Source organism: Rutilus rutilus (genome assembly GCF_951802725.1).
Source record: "Rutilus rutilus genome assembly, chromosome: 11".
Classification (NCBI taxonomy): domain Eukaryota; kingdom Metazoa; phylum Chordata; class Actinopteri; order Cypriniformes; family Leuciscidae; genus Rutilus; species Rutilus rutilus.
The window spans coordinates 32,169,186-32,192,922 of NC_140216.1; the positions used below are offsets into that span (position 1 = coordinate 32,169,186).

The 23,737-nt window shown below is 41.2% G+C and overlaps 2 protein-coding genes across 3 annotated transcripts; one reads left to right on the forward strand and one right to left on the reverse strand.

The window, feature by feature from the left end:
• Nucleotides 1-10,633: 10,633 nt before the first annotated feature.
• On the reverse strand, nt 10,634-12,247 carry ccdc127b (coiled-coil domain containing 127b). Of its 2 annotated transcripts, XM_084423496.1 has the most exons (4): nt 11,921-12,247; nt 11,746-11,830; nt 11,498-11,629; nt 10,634-11,403 (listed from the first exon to the last, which is right to left on the reverse strand). In XM_084423496.1, exons 3-4 carry the CDS (start codon nt 11,616-11,618, stop codon nt 10,721-10,723), a joined length of 804 nt encoding a protein of 267 aa, XP_084279622.1. In that variant the 5' UTR covers nt 11,619-11,629; nt 11,746-11,830; nt 11,921-12,247; the 3' UTR covers nt 10,634-10,720. The 2 variants fall into 2 exon arrangements, with proteins under 2 accessions (XP_084279622.1, XP_084279621.1); XM_084423495.1 differs by lacking the exon at nt 11,746-11,830 and having other exon boundaries at nt 11,921-12,180.
• A 629-nt stretch (nt 12,248-12,876) lies between these two features.
• On the forward strand, nt 12,877-23,297 carry sdha (succinate dehydrogenase complex, subunit A, flavoprotein (Fp)). Its single transcript, XM_084423463.1, has 15 exons — nt 12,877-12,983; nt 13,793-13,876; nt 14,446-14,607; nt 15,206-15,349; nt 15,513-15,677; nt 15,754-15,902; nt 17,212-17,336; nt 17,647-17,815; nt 18,009-18,204; nt 19,069-19,240; nt 20,128-20,246; nt 20,417-20,528; nt 21,224-21,354; nt 21,664-21,777; nt 22,669-23,297. Exons 1-15 carry the CDS (start codon nt 12,924-12,926, stop codon nt 22,753-22,755), a joined length of 1,989 nt encoding a protein of 662 aa, XP_084279589.1. The 5' UTR covers nt 12,877-12,923; the 3' UTR covers nt 22,756-23,297.
• The last annotated feature ends 440 nt before the right edge of the window (nt 23,298-23,737 follow it).

The following is a 23,737-nucleotide window of genomic DNA, read 5'->3' on the forward strand; positions in this document are numbered from 1 at the left end:
CAGCTGCAGTGCAACAATCCTCAATGAAGCAGCCCCTCCTAACTTTACTTTTATGAGTGTCTGCAGAGCAGTTAAGAGAGGTGGGGGTCTAGCTGCTCTTTTTAAAGATATCTATCAATGTAAGCAAATATCATTTGGGAATTACTTGTCTTTCGAATATCTGGGTATTGTGTTAAAAGGTGCTCCACGCATTTTACTTTTCATTATTTACAGGCCTCCAAAATACTCTCCAGCCTTTGCTGAGGACTTTACAGAACTGTTATCAACAATTACCTCAGAGTTTGACTGTTTTGCCATTGCTGGAGATTTTAACATCCATATAGATAATGCAGAAAACAATATGGCAAAATAAATCAAAACTGTTTTAAAAACTTTTGATCTGACTCAGCATGTACATGGACCCACACACAATCGTGGACACACTTTAGATTTACTTATCAGTAAGGGTCTAAACATTTCATCGATTGTTATTAAGGATGTAGCACTGTCTGATCATTTCTGTATTTTCTTTGATATATTGATCTCTCCTGCCACTGAAGCTAGATCTGTGTCTGTCAAGAAGAGATGCTTAAATGAGAACACTAGTGTCCTATTTATGAAGGCTATATCTTTAACACCAAGCATATCTGCAGACTCTGTTGATTTTCTCCTTGATTCTTTTAACTCAAAAGTTAAAGGTGTAATTGATGATATTGCTCCTGTGAAAGTCAGGGAGAAGAGTGGCAGACAAAAGGCACCTTGGAGAAACTCAACAGCAGTGCAAAATATGAAAAGACAATGCAGAAAAGCAGAGCGCATGTGGCGGAAGACAAAACTTGTAGTCCATTATAACATCTACAAAGACAGCCTTCATGCTTTCAATATGGAACTAGGCAAAGCTAGACAGACTTTCTTCTCAAATATTATAAACAGCAATTTAAACAACACACGCACTCTTTTTGCTACTGTAGAGAGACTGACAAACCCCCCAAGCCAGATTCCCAGTGAAATGCTCTCAGACAACAAGTGCAGTGAGTTTGCTTCTTTCTTCTCTGAGAAAATCAATAATATCAGAAAGGTGATCAGCACATCCTTGAGTTGCGCTGGGGTCAGACAGATCAAACCACCTGAGAAAGTAGTTACTATGTCTGATTTCAAAGAAATTGATGGCAAAATTTTGGAAGAAACCGTACAGCACCTTAAAACATCAACCTGCGCTCTTGACACACTTCCCACATCGTTTTTCAAAAGTGTGTTAAACAGTTTAGAAGCAGATCTTCTAGAAGTGGTAAATGCTTCACTTCTCTCTGGGAGTTTTCCAAACTCCCTAAAAACTGCAGTTGTCAAGCCCCTCCTGAAAAAGAGCAATCTGGATAAGACCATATTAAGCAACTATAGACCGATCTCAAATCTTCCTTTCATAGGCAAGATCATTGAAAAAGTTATCTTCAATCAGCTGAACATATTCTTATGCTCGAATGGATACTTTGACAATTTTCAATCTGGTTTCCGACCGCACCACAGCACAGAGACAGCGCTCATAAAGATAATAAACGATATTCGCTTAAATACTGACTCAGGCAAATTATCAGTGCTGGTACTACTCGACCTCAGTGCTGCATTTGACACTGTCGATCACAACATACTTCTGGACAGGCTGGAAAACTGGGTGGGGCTTTCTGGGATAGTCCTAAAATGGTTCAGGTCATACTTAGATGGGAGAGGTTATTATGTGAGTATAGGAGACCATAAGTCTGAGTGGACATCCATGACATGCGGAGTCCCTCAAGGCTCAATTCTTGCGCCACTCCTGTTCAACCTGTATATGCTCCCAATGAGCCAAATAATGAGAAAGAACCAAATTGCTTACCACAGCTATGCAGACGACACACAGCTCTACTTAGCCCTATCGCCCAACGATTATAGCCCCATTGACTCCCTGTGCCAATGCATTGATGAAGTCAACAGTTGGATGTGTCAAAACTTTCTTCAGTTAAACAAAGACAAAACTGAAGTCATTGCGTTTGGATACAAAGATGAAGTTCTCAAGGTGAACGCATACCTTCACTCTAGGGGTCAAACAACCAAAAATCAAGTCAGGAAACTTGGTGTGACACTAGAGTCAGACCTTAGTTTCAGTAGTCATGTCAAAGCAATAACTAAATCAGCATACTATCATCTGAAAAATATTGCAAGAATTAGATGCTTTGTTTCCAGACAAGACTTAGAGAAACTTGTGCATGCTTTCATCACCAGCAGGGTGGATTACTGTAATGGACTCCTCACTGGCCTTCCCAAAAAGACCATAAGACAGTTGCAGCTCATACAGAACGCTGCCGCCAGGATTCTGAGCAGAACCAGAAAATATGAACATATCACACCAGTCCTCAGGTCTTTACACTGGCTCCCAGTTAAATTTAGGATTGATTTTAAAGTATTATTACTGGTATATAAATCATTCAATGGCCTAGGACCTCAATACATTGCAGATATGCTCACTGAATATAAACCCAACAGATCACTCAGATCATTAGGATCATATCAGCTTGAAATACCAAGGGTTCACTCTAAGCATGGCGAGTCCGCTTTTAGCTATTATGCCAGCCGCAGCTGGAACCAGCTTCCAGAGGAGATCAGATGTGCTCCTACTGTAGTCACATTCAAATCCAGACTCAAAACACATCTGTTTAACTATGCATTTACTGAATGAGCACTGTGCCAATGTTCGTCCGACTGTTTGTACTGTATTTTATTTTTTATTTTTCTAAACTGTTTTAATTATTCTTATTTCTTTTTATTATTTTAATTTCTTCTATGTAAAGCACTTTGAATTGCCATTGTGTATGAAATGTGCTATATAAATAAACTTGCCTTGCCTTGCCTTGATGGCCTAAGACACGAAACGAGCAGTTTGTGTGAGAAAACGAACAGTATTTATAGCGTTTTTACCTCTTATACACAGCCACGTCCAAGTGATCTGATCTGACGTGTACGCAGACTGGTGCATAGATATATACACTAGATGTCGCCTTGTCTACAGCAGTTCATTGGAACGAATGTCTTTAAGGCGACATCTAGTGTATATATCTATGCACCAGTCTGCGTACACGTCAGATCAGATCACTTGGACGTGGCTGTGTATAAGAGGTAAAAACGCTATAAATACTGTTCGTTTTCTCACACAAACCGCTCGTTTCGTGTCTTAGGCCATCAATGTGTACTTATGATGGGGAATTGTTTCATTTGGACGATGGGGAATTGTTTTAATTTGGACTCTGTGCTTGTGTTTTGAGACAGTGACCATAGACCTGCATTATATGACTGACAGACAAGAACGGTTTGACCTAAAAATATCAAAATTGAAACTACTGCGGAAACAAAGAAACCTACATCTTGGATGCCCTTGAGGTAAGCTAAAACATATCAAAAATTAATTTCAAAGTGAACTATCCCTTTAAAACCAAACATTTTAAAAGACAACAATACATCACAGTTGTTTAAACCAATGAGCATTAAGCTGTGTCGTCAGTAAGTCGTTTCCCATCATGCTTTTGATCAGCGCAGTCGGTGGTGAGCAACTGCGCCCGACTGCAGAATCCGACACGTGCGCCTTGCGCTCGCGAGAGATTTTTGACGTAGGTCAGCATGACATCAGAGCAAGGCGGACCGCACTCGGACACATTTCTTTTTTTTTTTTTTTTTGCCCACCTCCACCCCCCCCCTCTTCGGAGGGCAACTTTATTTTATTTTTATTTATTTTTTATACTGGCAATATATTTTTTAAGTACATACACAATATATTACCTTCGAATTACATTTATAGTCAGTGCATTAAACTGTTGTCCTACCATAATCTTTCACCATATTTTTTAGTAAGATCCTGGATCCTTATAAAGGCATGGGGGATTAGAGCACCACATACAGAGTAAAACACAAAACACTTCTTTTTCTTCTTTTCCCTCGATGCTGAACTCATTTTTCTTCTTTTACATTGTCCTTCAGTGGTCCTGATACAGAGTGAATCCAGCGGACAGAATGACTCTGAGTCTTGAAGTGGTATTTTAGTGGGTTGCTCCAAAGATTCGGGACCAAGACTGGAGAGAGACCTATAACTTGACTGCTCTGGCTTAGGAAAGACCTGGAATCGAGACTGCTGGGACGCAGACTGGTAACAGGCTTGTGCTGACTGCAGGCCACTGGGCTGGTCCACAGACTGGTAACAGGATTGTACTGACTACAGACTGCTGGGTCGGAACACAGACTGGTAACTGGATTGTGCTGACTGCAGACTGATGGACCGGGACACAGACTGGTAACGGGCTTGTGCTGACTGCAGGCCACTGGGCTGGTCCACAGACTGGTAACAGGATTGTGCTGACTGCAGACTACTGGGCTGGGACACAGACTGAGAGCTGGTTTATACTGACTGCAGGCCACTGGGCTGGTCCACAGACTGGTAACGGGCTTGTGCTGACTGCAGGCCACTGATCTGGTCCACAGACTGGTAACGGACTTATGCTGCCTGCAGACTGCCGGGCCGGAACACAGACTGGTAACTGGATTGTGCTGACTGCAGACTGCTGGGCTGGTCCACAGACTGGTAACGGGCTTATGCTGCCTGCAGACTGCTGGGCCGGAACATAGACTGGTAACTGGATTGTGCTGACTGCAGACTGCCGGACTGGTCCACAGACTGGTAACGGGCTTGTGCTGACTGCAAGCCACTGAACTGGTCCACAGACTGATAATGGGCTTGTGTTGACTGCAGACTGATGGGCTGGGACACAAACTGGTAACTGGATTGTGCTGACTGCAGACTGCTGGGCTGGTCCACAGACTGGTAACGGGCTTATGCTGACTACAGGCCACTGAACTGGTCCACAGAATGATAACAGGCTTATGTTAACTGCAGACTGATGGGCCGGGACACAAGCTGGTAACGGGATTGTGCTGACTGCAGAATGCTAGGCTAGTCCACAGACTGGTAACGGGCTTGTGCTGACTGCAGACTGCTGGGCAGGGACACAGACTGGTAACAGGCTTGTGCTGCCTGCAGACTACTGGGCTGGGACACAGACTGGTAACGGAATTGTGCTGACTACAGGCTGCTGATCTGGGACACAGGCTGAGAGCTAGTTTGTGCTAACTGCAGGCCAGTGGGCTGATCCACAGACTGGTAACAGGCTTGTGCTAAAAGCAGGCCACTGGAATGGTCCACAGACTGTGAGCTAGCTTAGGCGGGTTGTTGGATGCCAGATTAATCCACAGACTGTGAGCTGGCTTGAGCTGTTTGTTGGATACCAGACTGGTCCACAGACTGAGAGCTGGTTTGCGCTGGCTGCAGGCCAGTGGGCTGGTCCGCAGACTGGTAGCAGACTTATGCTAATTGCAGATTGCTTAGCCAGGACACAGACTGGTAACGGGATTGTGCTGACAGCAGACCACTGAGCTGGTCCACAGACTGTGAACTGGCTTGGTCTGGTGGTTGGATGCCAGACTGGTCCACAGACTGTGAGCTGGCTTGGGCTGGTTGTTGGATGCCAGACTGGTCCACAGATTGTGAGCTGGCTTGGGCTGGTTGTTGGATGCCAGACTAGTCCACAGATTTTGAGCTAATTTAGACTGGTTATTGGATGCCAGACTGGTCCACAGATTGTGAGCTGACATAGGCTGGTTGTTGGATGCCAGACTGGTCCACAGATTATGAGCTGGCTTGGGCTAGTTGTTGGATGCCAGATTGGTCCACAGATTGTGAGCTGACTTAGGCTGGTTGTTGGATGCCAGACTGGTCCACAGACTATGAGCTGGCTTGGGCTGACAACAAGCTACCTGACAGTACAACAAACTGTGAGCTGACTTGGGCTGGTTGTTGGATGCCAGACTGGTCCAAAGATTGTGAGCTGGCTTGGGCTGGTTGTTGGATGCCAGACTGGTCCACAGACTGTGAGCTGGCTTGGGTGAGTTGTTGGATGCCAGACTGTGAGCTGGCTTAGGCTGGTTGTTGGATGCCAGACTGGTCCAAAGATTGTGAGCTGGCTTGGGCTGGTTGTTGGATGCCAGACTGGTCCACAGACTGTGAGCTGGCTTGGGTGAGTTGTTGGATGCCAGACTGTGAGCTGGCTTAGGCTGGTTGTTGGATGCCAGACTTGTCCACAGACTGTGAACTCGCTTGGGTGAGTTGTTGGATGACAGACTGGTCCACAGGCTGTGAGCTGGCTTGGGTGGGTTGTTGAATGCCAGACTGATCCACAGACTGTGAACTGGCTTGAGCGGGTTGTTGGATGCCAGACTGGTCCACAGACTGGTAACGGGATTGTGCTGATTGCAAGACACTGATCTGGGACACAGACTGAGAACTGGTTTGCACTGACTGCAGGCCAGTAAGCTGGTCTACAGACTGGTAAAAGGCTTGTGCTGACTGCAGGCCGCTGATTTGGAACACAGACTGAGAGCTGGTTTGTGCTGACTGCAGATCACTGGGCTGGTCCACAGACTGGTAACGGGCTTGTGCTGACTGCAGACTGCTGGGCTGTGACACAGATTGGTAACGGGGTTAGGCTGACTGCAGGCCGCTAAGCGGGGACACAGACTGGTAACGGGATTGTGCTGACTGCAGGCCGCTGAGCTGAGACATAGACTGAAAGCTGGTTTGTGCTGACTGCAGGCCACTGAGCTGGGACACAGACTGGTAACAGGCTTGTGCTGACTGCAGACTGCTGGGCTGGGATACAGACTGGTAACGAGATTAGGCTGACTGCAGGCCGCTAAGCTGGGACACAGACTGGTAACGGAATTGTGCTGACTGCAGGCCGCTGATCTGGGACACAGACTGAGAGCTAGTTTGTGCTGACTGCAGGCCACTGGGCTGGTCCACAGACTGGTAACGGACTTGTGCTGACTGCAGACTGCTGGGCTGGGACACAGACTGGTAACGGGATTAGGCTGGCTGCAGTCCGCTGATCTAGGACACAGACTGAGAGCTGGTTTGTACTGACTGCAGGCCACTGGACTGGTCCACAAACTGGTAACGGGCTTGTGCTGACTGCAGACTGCTGGGCTGGGACACAGACTGGTAACGAGATTGGGCTGACTGCATGCCGCTGAGCTGGGACACAGACTGGTAACGGAATTGTGCTGACTGCAGGCCGCTGAGCTGGGACACAGACTGAGAGCTAGTTTGTGCTGACTGCAGGCCGCTGAGCTGGGATACAGACTGGTAATGGGCTTGTGCTGACTGCAGACTGCTGGGCTGGGACACAGACTGGTGACGAGATTAGGCTGACTGCAGGCCGCTAAGCTGGGACACAGACTGGTAACAGGCTTGTGCTAACTGTAGACTGCTGGGCAGGGGCACAGACTGGTCACGGACTTATGCTAACTGTAGACTGCTGGGCAGAGGCACAGACTGGTCACGGGATTGTGCTGGCTGCAGTCCGCTGATCTAGGACACAGACTGAGAGCTGGTTTGTACTGACTGCAGGCCACTGGACTGGTCCACAAACTGGTAACGGGCTTGTGCTGACTGCAGACTGCTGGGCTGGGACACAGACTGGTAACGGGATTGTGCTGGCTGCAGTCCGCTGATCTAGGACACAGACTGAGAGCTGGTTTGTACTGACTGCAGGCCACTGGACTGGTCCACAAACTGGTAACGGGCTTGTGCTGACTGCAGACTGCTGGGCTGGGACACAGACTGGTAACGGAATTGTGCTGACTGCAGGCCGCTGAGCTGGGACACAGACTGAGAGCTAGTTTGTGCTGACTGCAGGCCGCTGAGCTGGGATACAGACTGGTAATGGGCTTGTGCTGACTGCAGACTGCTGGGCTGGGACACAGACTGGTGACGAGATTAGGTATGCATAATATGCATAACCTACGCTGTCATCTTCGCGTGAGAGTTCATGCGGTGACAATGGCAGCGTTGTGCAAAGTACAATATTAGACACGAACAGATGAGCGAGAAGGAGAAAATAAGCCATCTACATCTGAGTTTGCTTCAGCTTACTACAAGACGACAGCGAGTGAAGCGGCTACGAGACAGAAACACACATAATTTCATCACAGGAATAGCGGTGAGACTTAACGACTCAGATCGGCACAATGCGCAATGACTTGTTTGCAATTGATGAACCGCCTTCACAACCAGTGATGACCACATTTCCTGTATAGCCTATATCTGTTGTGTATGAAGAGTTTGGTTTCAAAACACGCTTGGTCCTGCTCGGTTTTCGTTGACTTTGAGTAAAACAATTGAAAGTTTTTCAAGAGATCCCCTGGGGTCAAAGTGTCAGCGTAACAGAAGTTTGATGCTGTCGTGTGAGAACAAGCAACAGTCGGCATTTTTCCTCCTCCCGCGAGCCTCATCTTTTTAATCTCCTCAAGTAGCCAAAAATGATTAGATGTCGATGGCTTACGTTTCTTCCCCACCGCAGAAACCACCACAGGGTCACCAATGCCGTCAAAATTATTATATATAAAAAAAAAAAAAAAAGTGTGGATCACAAAGTAGAAGTAAAAATAGGATGCCGGGTTTATTCAAAGCGCCGCCGTTACGGTTTACAAAGCGTGGAATGGTGCGCTCACGGCGCTGTGATTAGTTGAGCTTGAGCGTATCGCATTCTGCAGAGAAAAGGAAAAGGAAAAGGAAAGGGAGAAAACATGACAGAATAACACGGCGGATATCGCATTTTACGTAAAATTAAAAATGGACTTTTCAACACCGACCAGATAGGCCTACAATACAGATTTTTGCGGGACCTAAATATATAACATTTGTCGCGTTTTGGAACCAAACTCTTCATATATTTGCTGAGTAAGATGACATCATTGACACTTTTTATAATCGCCCTTGTAGACTCATGTAAAAGATAGTAATCGCCGAGCTATGTACAAACGCCTGATCAAAGCTTAGTTTCTGTTATTGTAAGTTCCAATATGTTCTGTCTAACATTAATCCTGGCCTGTCCCTGCTCTCTTGGCTGCCTAGCAGGCTCATAATTGTATGGCTGTGGTCCGTCAACAATTTCCTCAGCGTCCGAAATGTCATTGCGATCCATTTTTCCCTGTTTGAATCGACCGCTCTCCCTCGTGCTACGTCACGACTCTCGCCCGTCATGCCCATTTTCAGATGCGGAAGTAAAATTTTCTCACAAAAACGACTCCAGAAGCCACTGTAGCGTATTTATAATTTTTTTTTTAAAGAAATTCTAGTTCCTACATTATTTTTCTATACATTGACTTGTTGGGTCTTCTAACCTGCAAGATGCTCTTTAAGGATCAAAGCCTGAGTTGACAGAGAAAGTTGATGAGCTGCATCATGGTACCAATAAAGCCTGATTGCATCGGTTTGGTTTTGTCGACTCAAAACCAATCCTGTAACCCCGAGTTTGTTCAGCTACCTTCATGGTACAGGCCCCTGCTGTTCTGTAACCGAAAACTCAGAGTTCAAGTTTTAACTCAGAGCTGGTTGAACCTCCTTTCTGAAACAGGCTCCTGATATTAAAATGTAAACAGTAGTAAAATTAATTTTGTGTCGAAGATACTATAGTGCCAATGGGTCAAACATATGATTTTTCCTGAAATAATCCCTTGAATGTCCTTTTCTATTTTTGCTCAGTTTCAAGTAAACCCTTAAGTTTTCATCAACGCACATATTTATTGTGGCTCTTGAGCAGGGCACCGGATGCTGGAATAACTTGATGAGATGAGCCTTTATATTGAGTTGACGTGCTAAACTGGAGGCCATGCTGGTTAAGTCTTCCTCTCTGGTTCGTTGAGCAAAATAAGGCACAGTTTTGCTGCAAATGATTTCTGCCAAACATAACCATGTTGACACATAATTTAATACTTAGGGTACAACACTAAGTCACACTGAAATCAGCAGAGGCCAGATCCAGCTATCTTTTATTATTCCCACCATTTCCAGCTGCTCTATTATTCCTTTCAAAACGTGCATTCAGATAATTAATTTTAACTATCAGTAAATATAAAAAGAGTACATCAGCTTTTATTTTAACCTGCTCATATCTTCAGATTACTTGCTTTCACTGGTTTCAAGAAGACAAAATATTCACTGCAAGCAACAACATGTTTCTACAAATTAGTAGGTGTGGTAGCTTTATGTTGTTACACAACTCATATTGGTATGCATACTGGATTTTTATTTTTTTTACCTTAAACTTAAATTCTTTTAAGACTTCATGTAATATGTAAGACTAATTTAGCTTGCCTTTAAATATCAAAATAGACTGAATTGAACACAATGCTGTTATTCCTCAAATCTTTTTATGGTCATCCACCCTCAACTATTTATTCAGCACTGGTTGGTTATAAAAGCATCTGCTAAATGCATAAATGTAAATTAAATATGTGATTTCCATATTACACACACCAGGAAAAGTTCACACTGATATGGACTGCTTCTCTCTTTCTGGTGTCTTCATGTCAACAGTGGCATTACTTAGATAGGATGGACGAGGTATGGATGAGTTTTGTTAAATATTTGAATATTGACTATTAGTCCTAAAAATAGTTTACAAGTTACAACAGTAAAATATGAGGTATTTTACTCTGTATATGGTATTGAAACTTTCAGTACTGTATGTACAAATTTGGATTTGCGCTTCACAGAAATAAATAAATAAAAAACATTTTTAATCTCATTTACTTTATTGGCAATGAGGTCATTTAAAATACAGGTACATCATTTTACTGATATAGATTCACTTCTGTTCTACCAATGTCACTTTTTTGTCTGTATCCCGAGTATAGAAGCCTCAGCTCTCTGGTGCGTTTGAAGTGTGGCCTGCAGCTGCCAATATCTGAGATACAGCCACATGAGACTTCCATTCTTCCGTTCATCTGTGTTGAGATACTCTGCACAACTGCGATCATTCTTAAAAATATCCCTGAGACCGTCCTCCATCTCTAGATGTGTAAGATTTGGCTCTTTGGCCGTACGAACCAGAAGGTCTTTCTCCATCTCCACCCTCCTCGCACGAGGCACCAAAATACTGCAAAAGGCCCTTTGTCTTTCCACCAGCCTGTATTCTACTTCCTTCAGAGCCAATGAAGCCCTCATCTCTCGCTCTTTTTCCTTTTGCAAAGCCTCGTGGAAGAGGGCGCCACCAGGTCCTCCGTGACGCAATCTAGATCTCTCGTTTTCTAGAGCTTCTCGTTCCAACCTCATGCCTCGACGTTGCTCCTCGAGCTGCTGACTCTGGGATGCCAGGGCTTGACGGTAGCCATGTGCCCGCTGCTTTTCTTTCTCTAGATCAAACTCGAGCTGAACTGTTTCTCTGCGGTTCTCAGAAAGCGTCTGTCGGTACTTCACATCCAGGTCATTCTGGATTGTCTTTACATTTTTTTCGTACTTGACCTTGGCCTCCTCGATTTCCTTTTGAGACTCCTTGGACCAGATCCATCCTAGGAATCCATCCCCAGGAGAAAGAAAAAAATTACAATTTAAGTACACTTAATTAAAACATACACACTAGAAAAGGGCAATAGTGTTACTTACGAAAGGCAGCGAGCCCCAGCATGGGCACCAGGAAGGCATAGTTCCACTTACTGCTGTCACCGCCATCACCTTGTCTCTCTGGCCTTATATTCCAGTCCTGAGGGTCATTCAGGTTGTTCATGGGGACTGCAGCTGAAAAATAAACACATACTTCTAAATCAAACATATGACCAATATTATATAAAAAGGGAAATGCTACTGTAAATACTGTCCTTATGCAAACATAATGAAACTGAGGTAGCATTTACATTTAATTCATTTAATGCAGCGCAAGACGATATCCTAGTTGAAATATGACACTTCCTGTTTCCACGACATGCTTTTGCGATTTGTCTAGTTATATTTAACAAAGAAAACGTCCCATTAATCATGCAAGCACAATACATGCTGGCAATACAATACTACATCAGATGTCCATGTTACCTTGCCAGTATCCAAAGCACCTTAAGTTGACTTGACCCCCGTTATCAAACAGATTAAAATAGTCGCTATACCATGACAAGGTAAAGCTAACACCTGCGTTAATGTTCTTGGACAAGAATATCGCTTATTTAAAGTGTGAAGGCTATATTATATACAATGGCATTTACAGTAAATAACTCCACCCAGTATAAATACATGCTTGACTTTGTTTTCTGCATGACGCTAACAAACAAATCCCCCCAGCGTGGACAATTATTGGTACGGTCCTCAACTGAAGCTGCGAAACTGGTGGGCGATGTCCGATTCGTGAATCATTCGAACCGATTCGCTCCCGGATGAACTTGAGCCTGTATTTGCTCTGCATGTAACAACCTTTACTGCAATCACGTTTTAAATTAAGTGATAAATGTTCAAATATTTTAGTTATAAAAATTACTAAGTAATGATGTTCAATTATTTGTTTATTATTATTATTAAGTATCAATTTATCAAGATAAATAAATCACATTATTTCCAATTTGTTTTATCATTCACTGTATAGTGAGCACTTATACTTATTTAAAATTAATATCGTTTGTTTTTGTAGGTATAACAGCTGACAGAGACAGACCAGACCCATTCACGAAGCAGACCGATCCGAACCGAACCCATAACTGAATAAGCTTCGAACGATCAGCGAAATTAAAAGTAAGAGTATTTGAAGTGAGGATTTGGCTGATGTTGTGAAAAGTTCAACGACTTTTTTTTTAATCAGGTGGGATACAAACTTATATATATATATATATATATATATATATATATATATATATATATATATATATATATATATATATATATATATATATATATAAATGAATCTATTACACCGCAGTAGGGAAAAGACTCACCAAATCTTTTTAACTGTTCGAAAGAACCGATTCGTGGAAATGAGTCGGACTTCCCTTACCGCTTACATCACAGCGTACACGAGCGCCATACACACACATAGACAGAATCGGGCAACATGGCTGCAGTGTGCGCTGCCTCTCGTGTCCTCGGCAAAAAGATTGTGTCATCTAAAGCTGTAAGTCCTGTCAGATCTTGGGCATTCTTTCTATTGTAATGGCATTTAGTCTTTGCATGCCGAGAGTTAAATCGTTTTATACTGAGGTGACGCTGTAATCTATTGTAGTCTGTTATGTGTTGGTTTTGTAACCATCATTTGCTGTGTTAGGTAACCCTGTTACATATCAGTGTCTTTGTTACATGAGTGAACGCATTATATGATGCTGTTTTATTTATGGAGCTTATCCTTTTATCAGTAATACTTAAGAGTTTTAAACCTAATGTAATGTGTAATTTCATAGAAGTGAAGTTTATATGTTTTGTAATTATGGGTCTATTGAAGGTCAAGCTGGCAGCGTTAGCATTAGCCATGCGATACTGGAAGTTCATGTTATTATCGTGAATTCTTCTGAAGTGTTTGAATGCATGATTTTTATTTCATTTCTCATTGATTGTGAGAATAAAAACAGACTGCTATGAAAGTTGAATTGTGGCTGGCTAGTGTTATTACAGACATAACTGACAGCTACAGTCACCTGTTAAAAGTTTGTGGATGTGTTATGGCAATATGTGTCCTACTAATCATAAACATACACAAGCACAGCAAATGGGTTTATCTTATAAGTCTACAATATAACTGCTCAAACTATATTTTGTTAAAATAAAACACAATAATCAGATATCGCACTGTTATGTCACCGATAAAGACCAGCTTACATTTGAGTGCTGTCACTATCTGTATTATATTACAGTGATGTTTTGTTACTAAAAGTGAAATAAAATAAATTTAATTAAAAGCTAATTAAACATTTTTGTTGTTCCATCCAGCTGCCAGCCGTGTGCCAGGCAAGCAACCGCAAATTGCATTTCTCCATCTATGGAAAAAAGGGAGATGCAAAAGTCTCAGATGGTGTAAGTATTTATGCTGCTTCCTTGTTTGGTTTCACCAGGTTTCATTTTGCGTGTAGGATCTGGCATTGGCAATTAAATGCACTAACATTACTAGCGGAGGATTTTCCCGAATTTTAGAAAAGAACCGCCCTCTCCACTTTTTGAAAAAATGCACATGCGCAACACTCTACCTGCTCCCGAGAGGGAACGCCTATTAAACGTGTGCACGAGAGAGCATGCACGAGCTAATCATAGCTTACATTAACTTTTACTAGCAGTGATTTTAAATGGATTCCTCCAAATAGCATGCCAAACTTTACCTGTCAAGTAGAAACTTCACGACTGAGGCATCAGTGGGAAGCCCAACCTGTGTTTTGAGCGCACGCCATCGTGTGAATCGTGTGCACGAGCACGTACGACGGCCTTACGTAAACATATGCCCAGAATGATTGACACTTAGGAGGACCAATAGTCTTGATGATCCACCCGGAAAAAGAAAATCCTCCGCTATACCTTTAAAGAAGCAAAACTAGATGTCATAGTTGAGTGGCCTTGTGTGATCAATGCGTTTATGGTGTTTGTCTCCTCAGATCTCCACTCAGTATCCAGTAGTAGACCATGAGTTTGATGCTGTGGTTGTGGGAGCCGGTGGCGCAGGGCTTCGTGCCGCTTTCGGTCTGTCGGAGGCCGGCTTCAACACAGCCTGTGTCACCAAACTTTTCCCCACCCGCTCACACACAGTGGCCGCACAGGTTTGGAGATTTCCTCTTGTGTTTCTCATTATTATTATTATTATTATTATTATTTAGTAAGAAAAAGCAATATGTGTCTCCTATACCGTTATATACTGCAACAGCATAACAATTTATCCTCTGGATGTATACTAGTTTTTACAAATCAGGGTTTGCTGATATTTCATTTAGGAATGATTTCGTTGTTTTTTTTAAAGGACAATACATAATATCAAGACTCTAATGCATCAGAATCAGGTGGTTTGCTCAGGAAGAGATTGAATGAGAATCAGTCATGTAGAACGTCTGAGAGCTGTGCAGGGATTTTCAGTTCAAGAAGTCTAAAGTTCACAAGGCAGCTCAACCTTTGAAACGACACCTCGGATATTCTTACACCACTTTGAAAAAAACAAAAGACTTGATACATGTGTTCTAATACAAAATTAATATTCTCTGAAAGTATGACCATGAATTAATCACTGCCTATTTTTTTTAAGATTCAAAAAAATATATATTTTTCATACAATATATATATATGGTCTTTGTAAAGGTTAAAAACATGGTATTTAATATATATATTTATTTATTTTTAACGTTTATTTCTCCCTTTATAAAAAAGGGTGGGATTAATGCTGCATTAGGAAACATGGAGGACGATGACTGGCGTTGGCACTTTTATGACACAGTGAAGGGATCTGATTGGCTGGGAGACCAGGATGCCATTCATTACATGACCGAGCAAGCCCCTGCTGCAGTGGTGGAGGTGAGAGATGATCACATGACCTGTCACTGTCATAATTCTTTTGAAAGTATTGAGGAATGATTATTGACCTGTTGTTTTCTTGTCTTTAACTCAAACATTACGGTATGACTGATATAGATTGCGATTTCCTCCAATCTCATCAGCGGATGTTATATTTTTTCAGCTGGAAAACTTTGGTATGCCGTTCAGCCGTACCGAGGACGGGAAGATCTATCAGCGTGCCTTCGGAGGTCAGAGTCTGAAGTTTGGTAAAGGAGGTCAGGCTCACAGATGCTGTTGTGTGGCAGACAGGACGGGTCACTCCCTTCTTCACACACTCTATGGACGGGTGAGTGAGATTCTGAAAGTCAGCTTGAACTGGAACACCTGTTGAGCCCTGTCTAATTGTGTCTGCTGGTGTCTAGTCTCTGAGGTATGATACCAGTTACTTTGTCGAGTATTTTGCCCTGGATCTGCTGATGGAGGATGGAGAGTGTAAGGGAGTCATTGCACTCTGCATGGAGGACGGATCCATCCACCGTTTCAGATCCAAGAACACGGTTATTGCCACTGGGTAAGAGAAATTATCTAGTTTTCTGTCTCAAGCATTCAGCAGTGTTATTTTTGTATTATTTATATACAGTTAAAGTATTTATTGATTACATAATAAATATAGATTTTACATTTTTAATTTCAGTTTTAACAATTTTATGTATTTTAGTGAACTTATAGTCATCTAATATTTATATTATATTTTGAGAACTTTTTAATAAATATTTTGTGTTAGTTAAAGGGATGGTTCGGAGTAAAATCAACCTAGGGTCCTTTGCACCATGACCTCGAGCCAAACACCCCCCCAGAAGCCTTTTTTTCCCTTGGTTGAACATTATTAAAGTTAGAGCTTATTTAGATATATCAGCCGAATGGCTTAGTGCAGGCGCTAATGGATCCAAGGTTGTATCTCGTAAATTACCCCACTAATAATGCCCAGAATGGTACCAAACTTTTACAGTAGTACAAATAGGTTCTGTACTCATAAAACAAGACATTGGAAAGTTCGTAAGTACATCAGGAGTTTATTTAAATAACACTTGCCTGATGGCTTATGCTACCGCTAACCTGGACGTCTAAGTGTTGACAACTTAGTGTTAACTAATAATTGTTGCAAACTGGTACTACCAACAAAATATTAGTGCATTCCTGGAACTGGCCGTCATTACACTACATCCTTATGCGTCGCTTTCTGCCAGGACTTTTACAGGCTTTTCCCAAATAACGGAAGTGACCTCGACGTCCGGGTTAGCGATAGCATAAGCCATCAGGCAAGTGTTATTTAAATAAACTCCTGATGTACTTACAAACTTTCCAATGCCTCATTTTATGAGTACAGAACCTATTTGTACTACTGTAGAAGTTTGGTACCATTCCGGGCATTATTAGTGGGGTAATTTACGAGATACAGCCTTGGATCCATTAGCGCCTGCACTAAGCCATTCGGCTGATTTCTCTAAATAAGCTCTAACTTTAATAATGTTCAACCAAGGGAAAAAAAGGCTTCTAGGGGGGTGTTTGGCTCGAGGTCATGGTGCAAAGGACCCTAGGCTGATTTTACTCCAAACCATCCCTTTGAGAGCAGCAACGTTAGTATTCACAGGCTTTTAAAAAAGCTTTTTCTTACAGTTGTTATTAATTGCATCTTTTAAGGTTGATTGGTTCTGTTTGTTCACCAAAATTAATAATAAAAGATTTTTTTATTTGAATCTATATTTTTTAATGACAAAACTATAATTATTATTGGTAAAGTATGAGGTTGTACATATTATTAATACAGCGTGTGTTTTTACAACATGCAAATAAAGATATTTATCTCATTTTCTCTGCAGTGGTTATGGCCGCACATACTTCAGCTGTACATCAGCCCATACGAGCACAGGAGACGGTAATGCCATGGTGACACGTGCGGGTCTGCCCTGCCAGGATCTTGAATTTGTTCAGTTCCACCCCACAGGTAAGGTTATTTCTTTTATAAGCCTGGAAAAGTTCTCTTTGGCATAAATGGCATAAATCTTTGCCACCGATTGTGAAGAAATGGTTTACTCAAGTTGCTACTTCAGTATAGTTTACAACATGATTATGTCTCATGTCACATTAGTTGTATCTATCTGTTATCTAGCTAGTAGTTATATATTACATGCATGGTTATACTATTTCTTTGCTGTGTTTACATGCATCTATGTTGATACTTGATGATCTGAGTTCCAGATGCCTTCAGCCAACCTGTGACTGGTTTTAAATGACCTATGATGTAATCCCCTTAGGTATCTATGGAGCCGGTTGCCTGATCACAGAGGGTTGCCGTGGAGAGGGAGGAATCTTAATCAATAGTGAAGGCGAGAGGTTCATGGAACGTTATGCGCCCAATGCCAAAGACTTGGCCTCTAGGGATGTGGTCTCACGGTCCATGACCATTGAGATCAGAGAAGGAAGGTATAAAATACTTAATTTTTTCTATAATAATAATCTGCTATTTTGTGCCCACAACAGAGTCACCAGTTTGCTGCTTATATAATGAATCGCAAGTTTTGTTTTTCACTTCACTTGCACAGACAGTATGTGATTGATTGAAAAAATGTATGGTGTTAACTTTCTAAAAAAAGAGTTTCCCCCATGTTTCCACCAGAGGTGTTGGGCCAGATAAAGACCACGTCCACCTGCAGCTCCATCATCTTCCACCCCAGCAGCTCGCCGCTCGCCTGCCCGGCATCTCTGAAACCGCCATGATCTTTGCTGGAGTGGACGTCACAAAAGAACCCATCCCAGTGTTACCCACTGTCCACTACAACATGGGCGGCATCCCCACCAACTACAAGGGACAGGTATTCTGCCCATTTTCACCATCACTTTGACTACTGCTCATCTTAGGTTAGGAATTGGAACAAACTTCGAACCCTTAAATTAGGGTTCAGTTAGCTATTTCTGAGAAACGCTGTTGAAAGTGGATCGGACCAAGCAGCACAACACACTTGTAGCCAATCAGCAGTAGGGGGCGTGTCCTCTCGTGATGGGGGAGGAGAGAGGGGGAGCAAGAGGGAGATTTGAAGAAAGACTGTAGACAGAGAGATGGTTGAGAGACATTACAAAAGAGAAAAGGTCATTGGAATATCACTGGAAAAAGAAGGGTTATGATCAGGCAAGAGCTTTAGGACCCGCATTAAAATTAGAAAAGATTCTTGTTTAATGCTACAAAATATTTCTATTTCCAATGAATGCTGTATGTATCACAGATTCCACAAAAATATTAAGCAAAACAACAAATGTTTTCAACATTGATAATCATAAGAAATGTTTCTTTTCTTGAGCACCAAATAGGCATATTAAAATTATTTCTGATGGATAATGTGACACTGAAGACTAGAGTATTAAATGATAAAATTCAGTTATTCCATTATAGGAAAAAATTACATTTTTATATTATTACAATAGAAAGTTAATGTAAATTGTAATAATTTTTCACAGTATTACTCTTTTAATGTATTTTCGACCAAATAAATGCAGCCTTGATGGGCATAAGAGACTTCTTTCACAAACATGAAAAATGTTAGTGATCCCAAACTTTTGAAAGATACTGTAAGTGTACATTAATATTACATTTGATTAATTAAACACAAATGTTACAGTCACTGTTTCCATTCTACTCTTATGAGAACATAATACTAATATCCTCTCTGTAATCCTCGCAGGTCATCACCTATCAGGATGGAGAGGATAAGGTGGTGCCAGGCCTGTACGCCTGTGGCGAGGCCGGCTGTGCATCGGTGCATGGTGCCAACCGCCTGGGCGCCAACTCACTGCTGGATCTCGTTGTGTTTGGACGCGCTTGTGCCCTGACTATTGCTGAAGTAAACACTCCAGGTAGCTTCATAACACTCAGAAATCATGAAGGAATGCTCCAAATTGAAGAGTGCCCTTTATTAGACACAAGACAAATGGAGTTTTAAGGCATTATAAAGTCATTAGTTTATATGTTTTCTAAAAACTATTAAAGGGGTGGTATAATGCCCTTTTCACAAGATGTAAATAAGTATTTGATGTCCCCAGAGTGTGTATGTGAAGTTTTAGCTCAAAATACCCCACAGATATTTTTAGATAACATGTTAAAATTGTCACTTTTTGAGGGTGAGCAAAAATTCACAGTTTTTGTGTCTGATCCTTTAAATGCAAATGAGCTGCTGCTCACAGCACAGAGGGCGGAGCTTCAAGAGCTTGTGTCCTTTTACCTCACACAGACATGCACTGAAAATTTCAAAAACTTTTAGCCTTTTATGTTCAAACCGGAGTCAGACAATGATGGAGAGACTCAAGAAGAAGTGACAACATGTAGAATGCAATAGGACATTTCTAAATGGTTAATTGATGAATTTATGTAGCTTATGTGTAGTTATCTTCTAGTCATTGATTAGCATATTGTGTCATGATGACCTATAAATCGTGTTCCCGGGGGTGGGGTTTATGTAAATTCTATGGTTTGTGATTTCACTGACCTAGGAGGAAGCTCGTGTAGTCCCTACCAGCCGTTTGTTGTAGTCCTTAAAAAGCTATTTCTTTAAAATAAAATATCTCTCTTTGCTTTGAACTTTGAGCATTGTAACTTTGCAGATTTTGTTTATGCTCAAACAGCAACTATACACACTAACTAAAGTTAGAAAAGTGAAATCATAATCAACCACCCCTTTAATACTTGTTAATAGTATTGTACAAACTATTAATAAATTGTGTGATATTTTTGTCCTGTCACATAGGAGAGAAACTTTCCCCTCTGAAACCCAATGCAGGAGAGGCATCTGTCTCCAATCTGGACAAGATCCGTTTTGCTAACGGCAGTACCAGAACCTCAGAAATCAGGCTCAACATGCAGAAGGCACGTCACCTCACTGGAGTTCTCTAGTTCCTAAAAGAAATGCAATATTTATAGACTGATCAAATAGCAATTTGACTGTTTAGACTTTGAAGCCTCATCTTATGATCTCCAGTGGTCATTATTATATTTTAATTTTAATTTAATTTCTGTTTTCTGTTTTTCTTTCTCAGACCATGCAGACTCACGCTGCCGTGTTCCGCACAGGAGACGTCCTGAAGGAGGGTTGTGAAAAGATGGACTCCGTTTACAAGTCGATGGATGACATCAAGACATTTGACAGAGGTCAGAGAAGACTGGCACAGGAGAAATTAAATCAATTAAAAGTTCAATACCTCCAAAAAACACTAACATACACTACAGCTCAAAAGTTTGGGGTCACTAATATCTTTAAGATAAGAAATTAACACTTTTATTCACCAAGGATGCATTAAATTGATCAAAAGTGACAGTAAAGACATTTATAATGTGACAAAAGATCATTTTAAATAATTGCTGTTCTATTGAATTTTCTATTCATGAAAGAATCTTGAGTAAATGTATCACGGTTTCCACATAACTATTTAGCAGTTTTTAACATTGAAAATAATAAGAAATGTTTTTTGAGCAGCAAATCAACATATTAGAATGATTTCTCAAGGATCATGTGACAATGAAGACTGGAGTAATGATGCTGAAAATTCAGCTTTGCGTCACATTAAAATGGAAAATCTTACATTTTTCAAAATGTAATGTGTCTCAATTGTTTTTATATTTGTTCAAATATATACTGTCTTGATCAGCATAAGAGAATTTTAAAAAATGGACCCCAAACTAGCCAGTGTATTTGCTAATGAGAATGTCTAAGAATGGGAGTTTAGAAACTTAGAATTTCGCTGTTCATTTGATAATCTTCATTACTGTACATTAAGGTTGTGTTATCCCTGCAGTATGATGGTTCTTATTGCGTTGTACACTAAATTAATCTTTTATGTCTTCAGGCATTGTGTGGAACACTGATCTGGTGGAAACTCTGGAGCTGCAGAATCTGATGTTGAACGGAGTGCAGACGATCGTCTCTGCTGAGGCCCGTAAAGAGAGCAGGGGCGCTCACGCTCGCGAGGACTTCAAGGTCAGCTCTCTGAAACCAGCATGCTTCTCTAAGGACAACAATATTTTGTACCATTAACAGAGCCATAATAAAGTTCTTTGATTTTTGTGCTCTGTACATTTTTGTCTAACTTTGACATCTTATCTATTATAAAATAGAATACAGTGCATAGTACAGAGTATATAGTATTCATTGACATGGAATGTTGTTGCTTTCAGTTATTTGTAATCTGGTTTTGCAGCTTTGTAGGAATCATAGTGTTAAAGACACAACTGTCATGTTGATAATGTTTGTGTTTTTAATGTTTCTGTTTCCTTGTTCTTGTTACAGGAGCGTGTGGATGAGTACGACTATTCCAAACCCCTGCAGGGACAAGTGCAGAAGCCTTATGAACAGCACTGGAGGAAACACACACTGTCCTACGTGGATCCCAAGACAGGAAAGGTAAATATAGAATGTATTCGGTTCCTTTGTTCACATTTAAAGTGCCTCTGTTATGCTTTTTAGCTGTTTGTGAATGTAAAATGTTTTAAAGATCAAAGTGCATGACAAATAAAGTTATTATGTCCTTAAAAAATAATCGATTCTGAACTGCTGAAACGAGTCCTCAGGAATTCCAGTCTCATTCCCTGTTACGTCCCTACATAACAATGTAACAAATTTGCATAATGCCAGACTATGGTCTTCATTGGCTGCTCATGAACAACGTCTACTTTGACCCTCAAACACTCAAGTTGTAGCTGAGACTGGAAGAGTTAGGTTCGTGTTATCAACATGTCGAGAATCCACTTTGCATGCTCTTAAAAAGGATGAGGACTCATGCTGGAATTGATACGGTAAAAACTGACGGCATTGTCATTCCCAGGGCTCCCTTGTAAAAGAGATTTGAATATCTCAATGGGACATCACCTGGTAAAATAAAGGGTAAATAAAAATAAAATTGTTCGTATTACTGTGTATCAAGTGCTGAGGAAGCCTCTGGAGCTGAAATCCTGATATGGTAATTAGCATATCGTAGACCAATCACAACAGACTGGGCCGTCTGACCAATCAGAGCAGAGAAAGCTTGCTGTAAGGAGGGTTTTGGAGAGACTGAATCTCAAACAAACTGTTTTCAGGCTCTTTGAGAAATGAGGTGATGTGCAATGTATAATATGAGAAAATTAAAGTGTTTTCAACCTTTGATGCATGTAAACCTATTGTAGTAGATCTCCAAAACAAAATTAGAAACCTTTAAAATAGCATAATGGGGCACTTTAAATCTGTCTTGTTAGTCTGCATAAAGGAAGAAAACATCCATTTGTATGAGCTAACATGAACAAACGTGTGTTTCAGGTTACTCTGGAATACAGACCTGTGATTGATCACTCTCTGAACGCAGAAGAATGTGCTGCCATTCCCCCTGCTATCCGTTCCTATTAAACACATCCTGGTATACCCCAGCTGACTCCGCCCTTTTGCTTATTATAATCAGCCAGTAAATAAATGAAGGAATATCTTGCGTTTGACAGGCTACACTTCATTTAAATGTGATCACAATACTACTCACTGAAATATCAGAGCAAATGACAAGCTACAGTAGTCAGACTTCCTGTTAAAGTAACTGTTCTGTTAACAATAACGGCTGTGTGATATTGCTTTATTCTCTGAAACGCATCCATCACATTTGCTCTACACGTGCTGGCAAGTAAATCATTACATATTTAATGCTTAAATGTTGAATTCTTGTCATAATGCAGTCAAGAAGCACTTGCACCTTGTGGAAAATAAATTTAAGTAGTTAGCTCATTACTTAACAGTTTGTGGTGCTAATGTAATGTCCGGTTTCACGTGTATTTGACCGTGGTGACCTCTGCTTCTCAAATATACTCACAACTCATCTGTATATACAATTCTGTACATCTTGCATGTTCTGTTCTGTAGGTTCTGTTTAAACTCAATAAAGATGATCCGGGCTATAATGATTGTGTCTCTGATATTGACCGACATGTTTTGGTGTTCACTAGAGAGAGAGAATTTAACGCATTACAAGTAACGTGAGTTAGGTAATCAGATTACTTTTTTCAAGTAACTAGTAAAGTCACGCAAAATGCAAACTCAATATTATGCAAATAATTAAAAATGTTAAACAACACACATATACTTTGTGTATTTAATCTCACTTTTTTAACCAATGTCTTTGCTGCTGACCTTCAATGATCCAATTCAACCATACTAATAAGCAAAAATGACTTTAGATAAACAATGGTTGTGCCATTTTTTTATATATATATATATATTGCTGAAGTAAGAGTGTTTATCTTTCTTCTCCTGCGTCCTACTATTCTGCATACCAGAATGACAGCACATCTGAAAGGTTTGTTTGAGTTGTGCAGATACTTGAGCAGGGAAAAAGTAATTACAT

What these genes read in the sequence shown, in the direction of transcription:
- ccdc127b (XM_084423496.1), bottom strand. Translation starts at nt 11,618, where the DNA reads ATGAACAACCTGAATGACCCTCAGGACTGGAATATAAGGCCAGAGAGA. An exon ending in GCTGGGGCTCGCTGCCTTTC is followed by an intron (nt 11,404 to 11,497) that starts GTAAGTAACACT and finishes ATGGATTCCTAG; the next exon opens with GATGGATCTGGTCCAAGGAG.
- sdha (XM_084423463.1), top strand. Translation starts at nt 12,924, where the DNA reads ATGGCTGCAGTGTGCGCTGCCTCTCGTGTCCTCGGCAAAAAGATTGTG. An exon ending in ATTGAGATCAGAGAAGGAAG is followed by an intron (nt 17,816 to 18,008) that starts GTATAAAATACT and finishes TGTTTCCACCAG; the next exon opens with AGGTGTTGGGCCAGATAAAG. An exon ending in TGGATCCCAAGACAGGAAAG is followed by an intron (nt 21,778 to 22,668) that starts GTAAATATAGAA and finishes CGTGTGTTTCAG; the next exon opens with GTTACTCTGGAATACAGACC.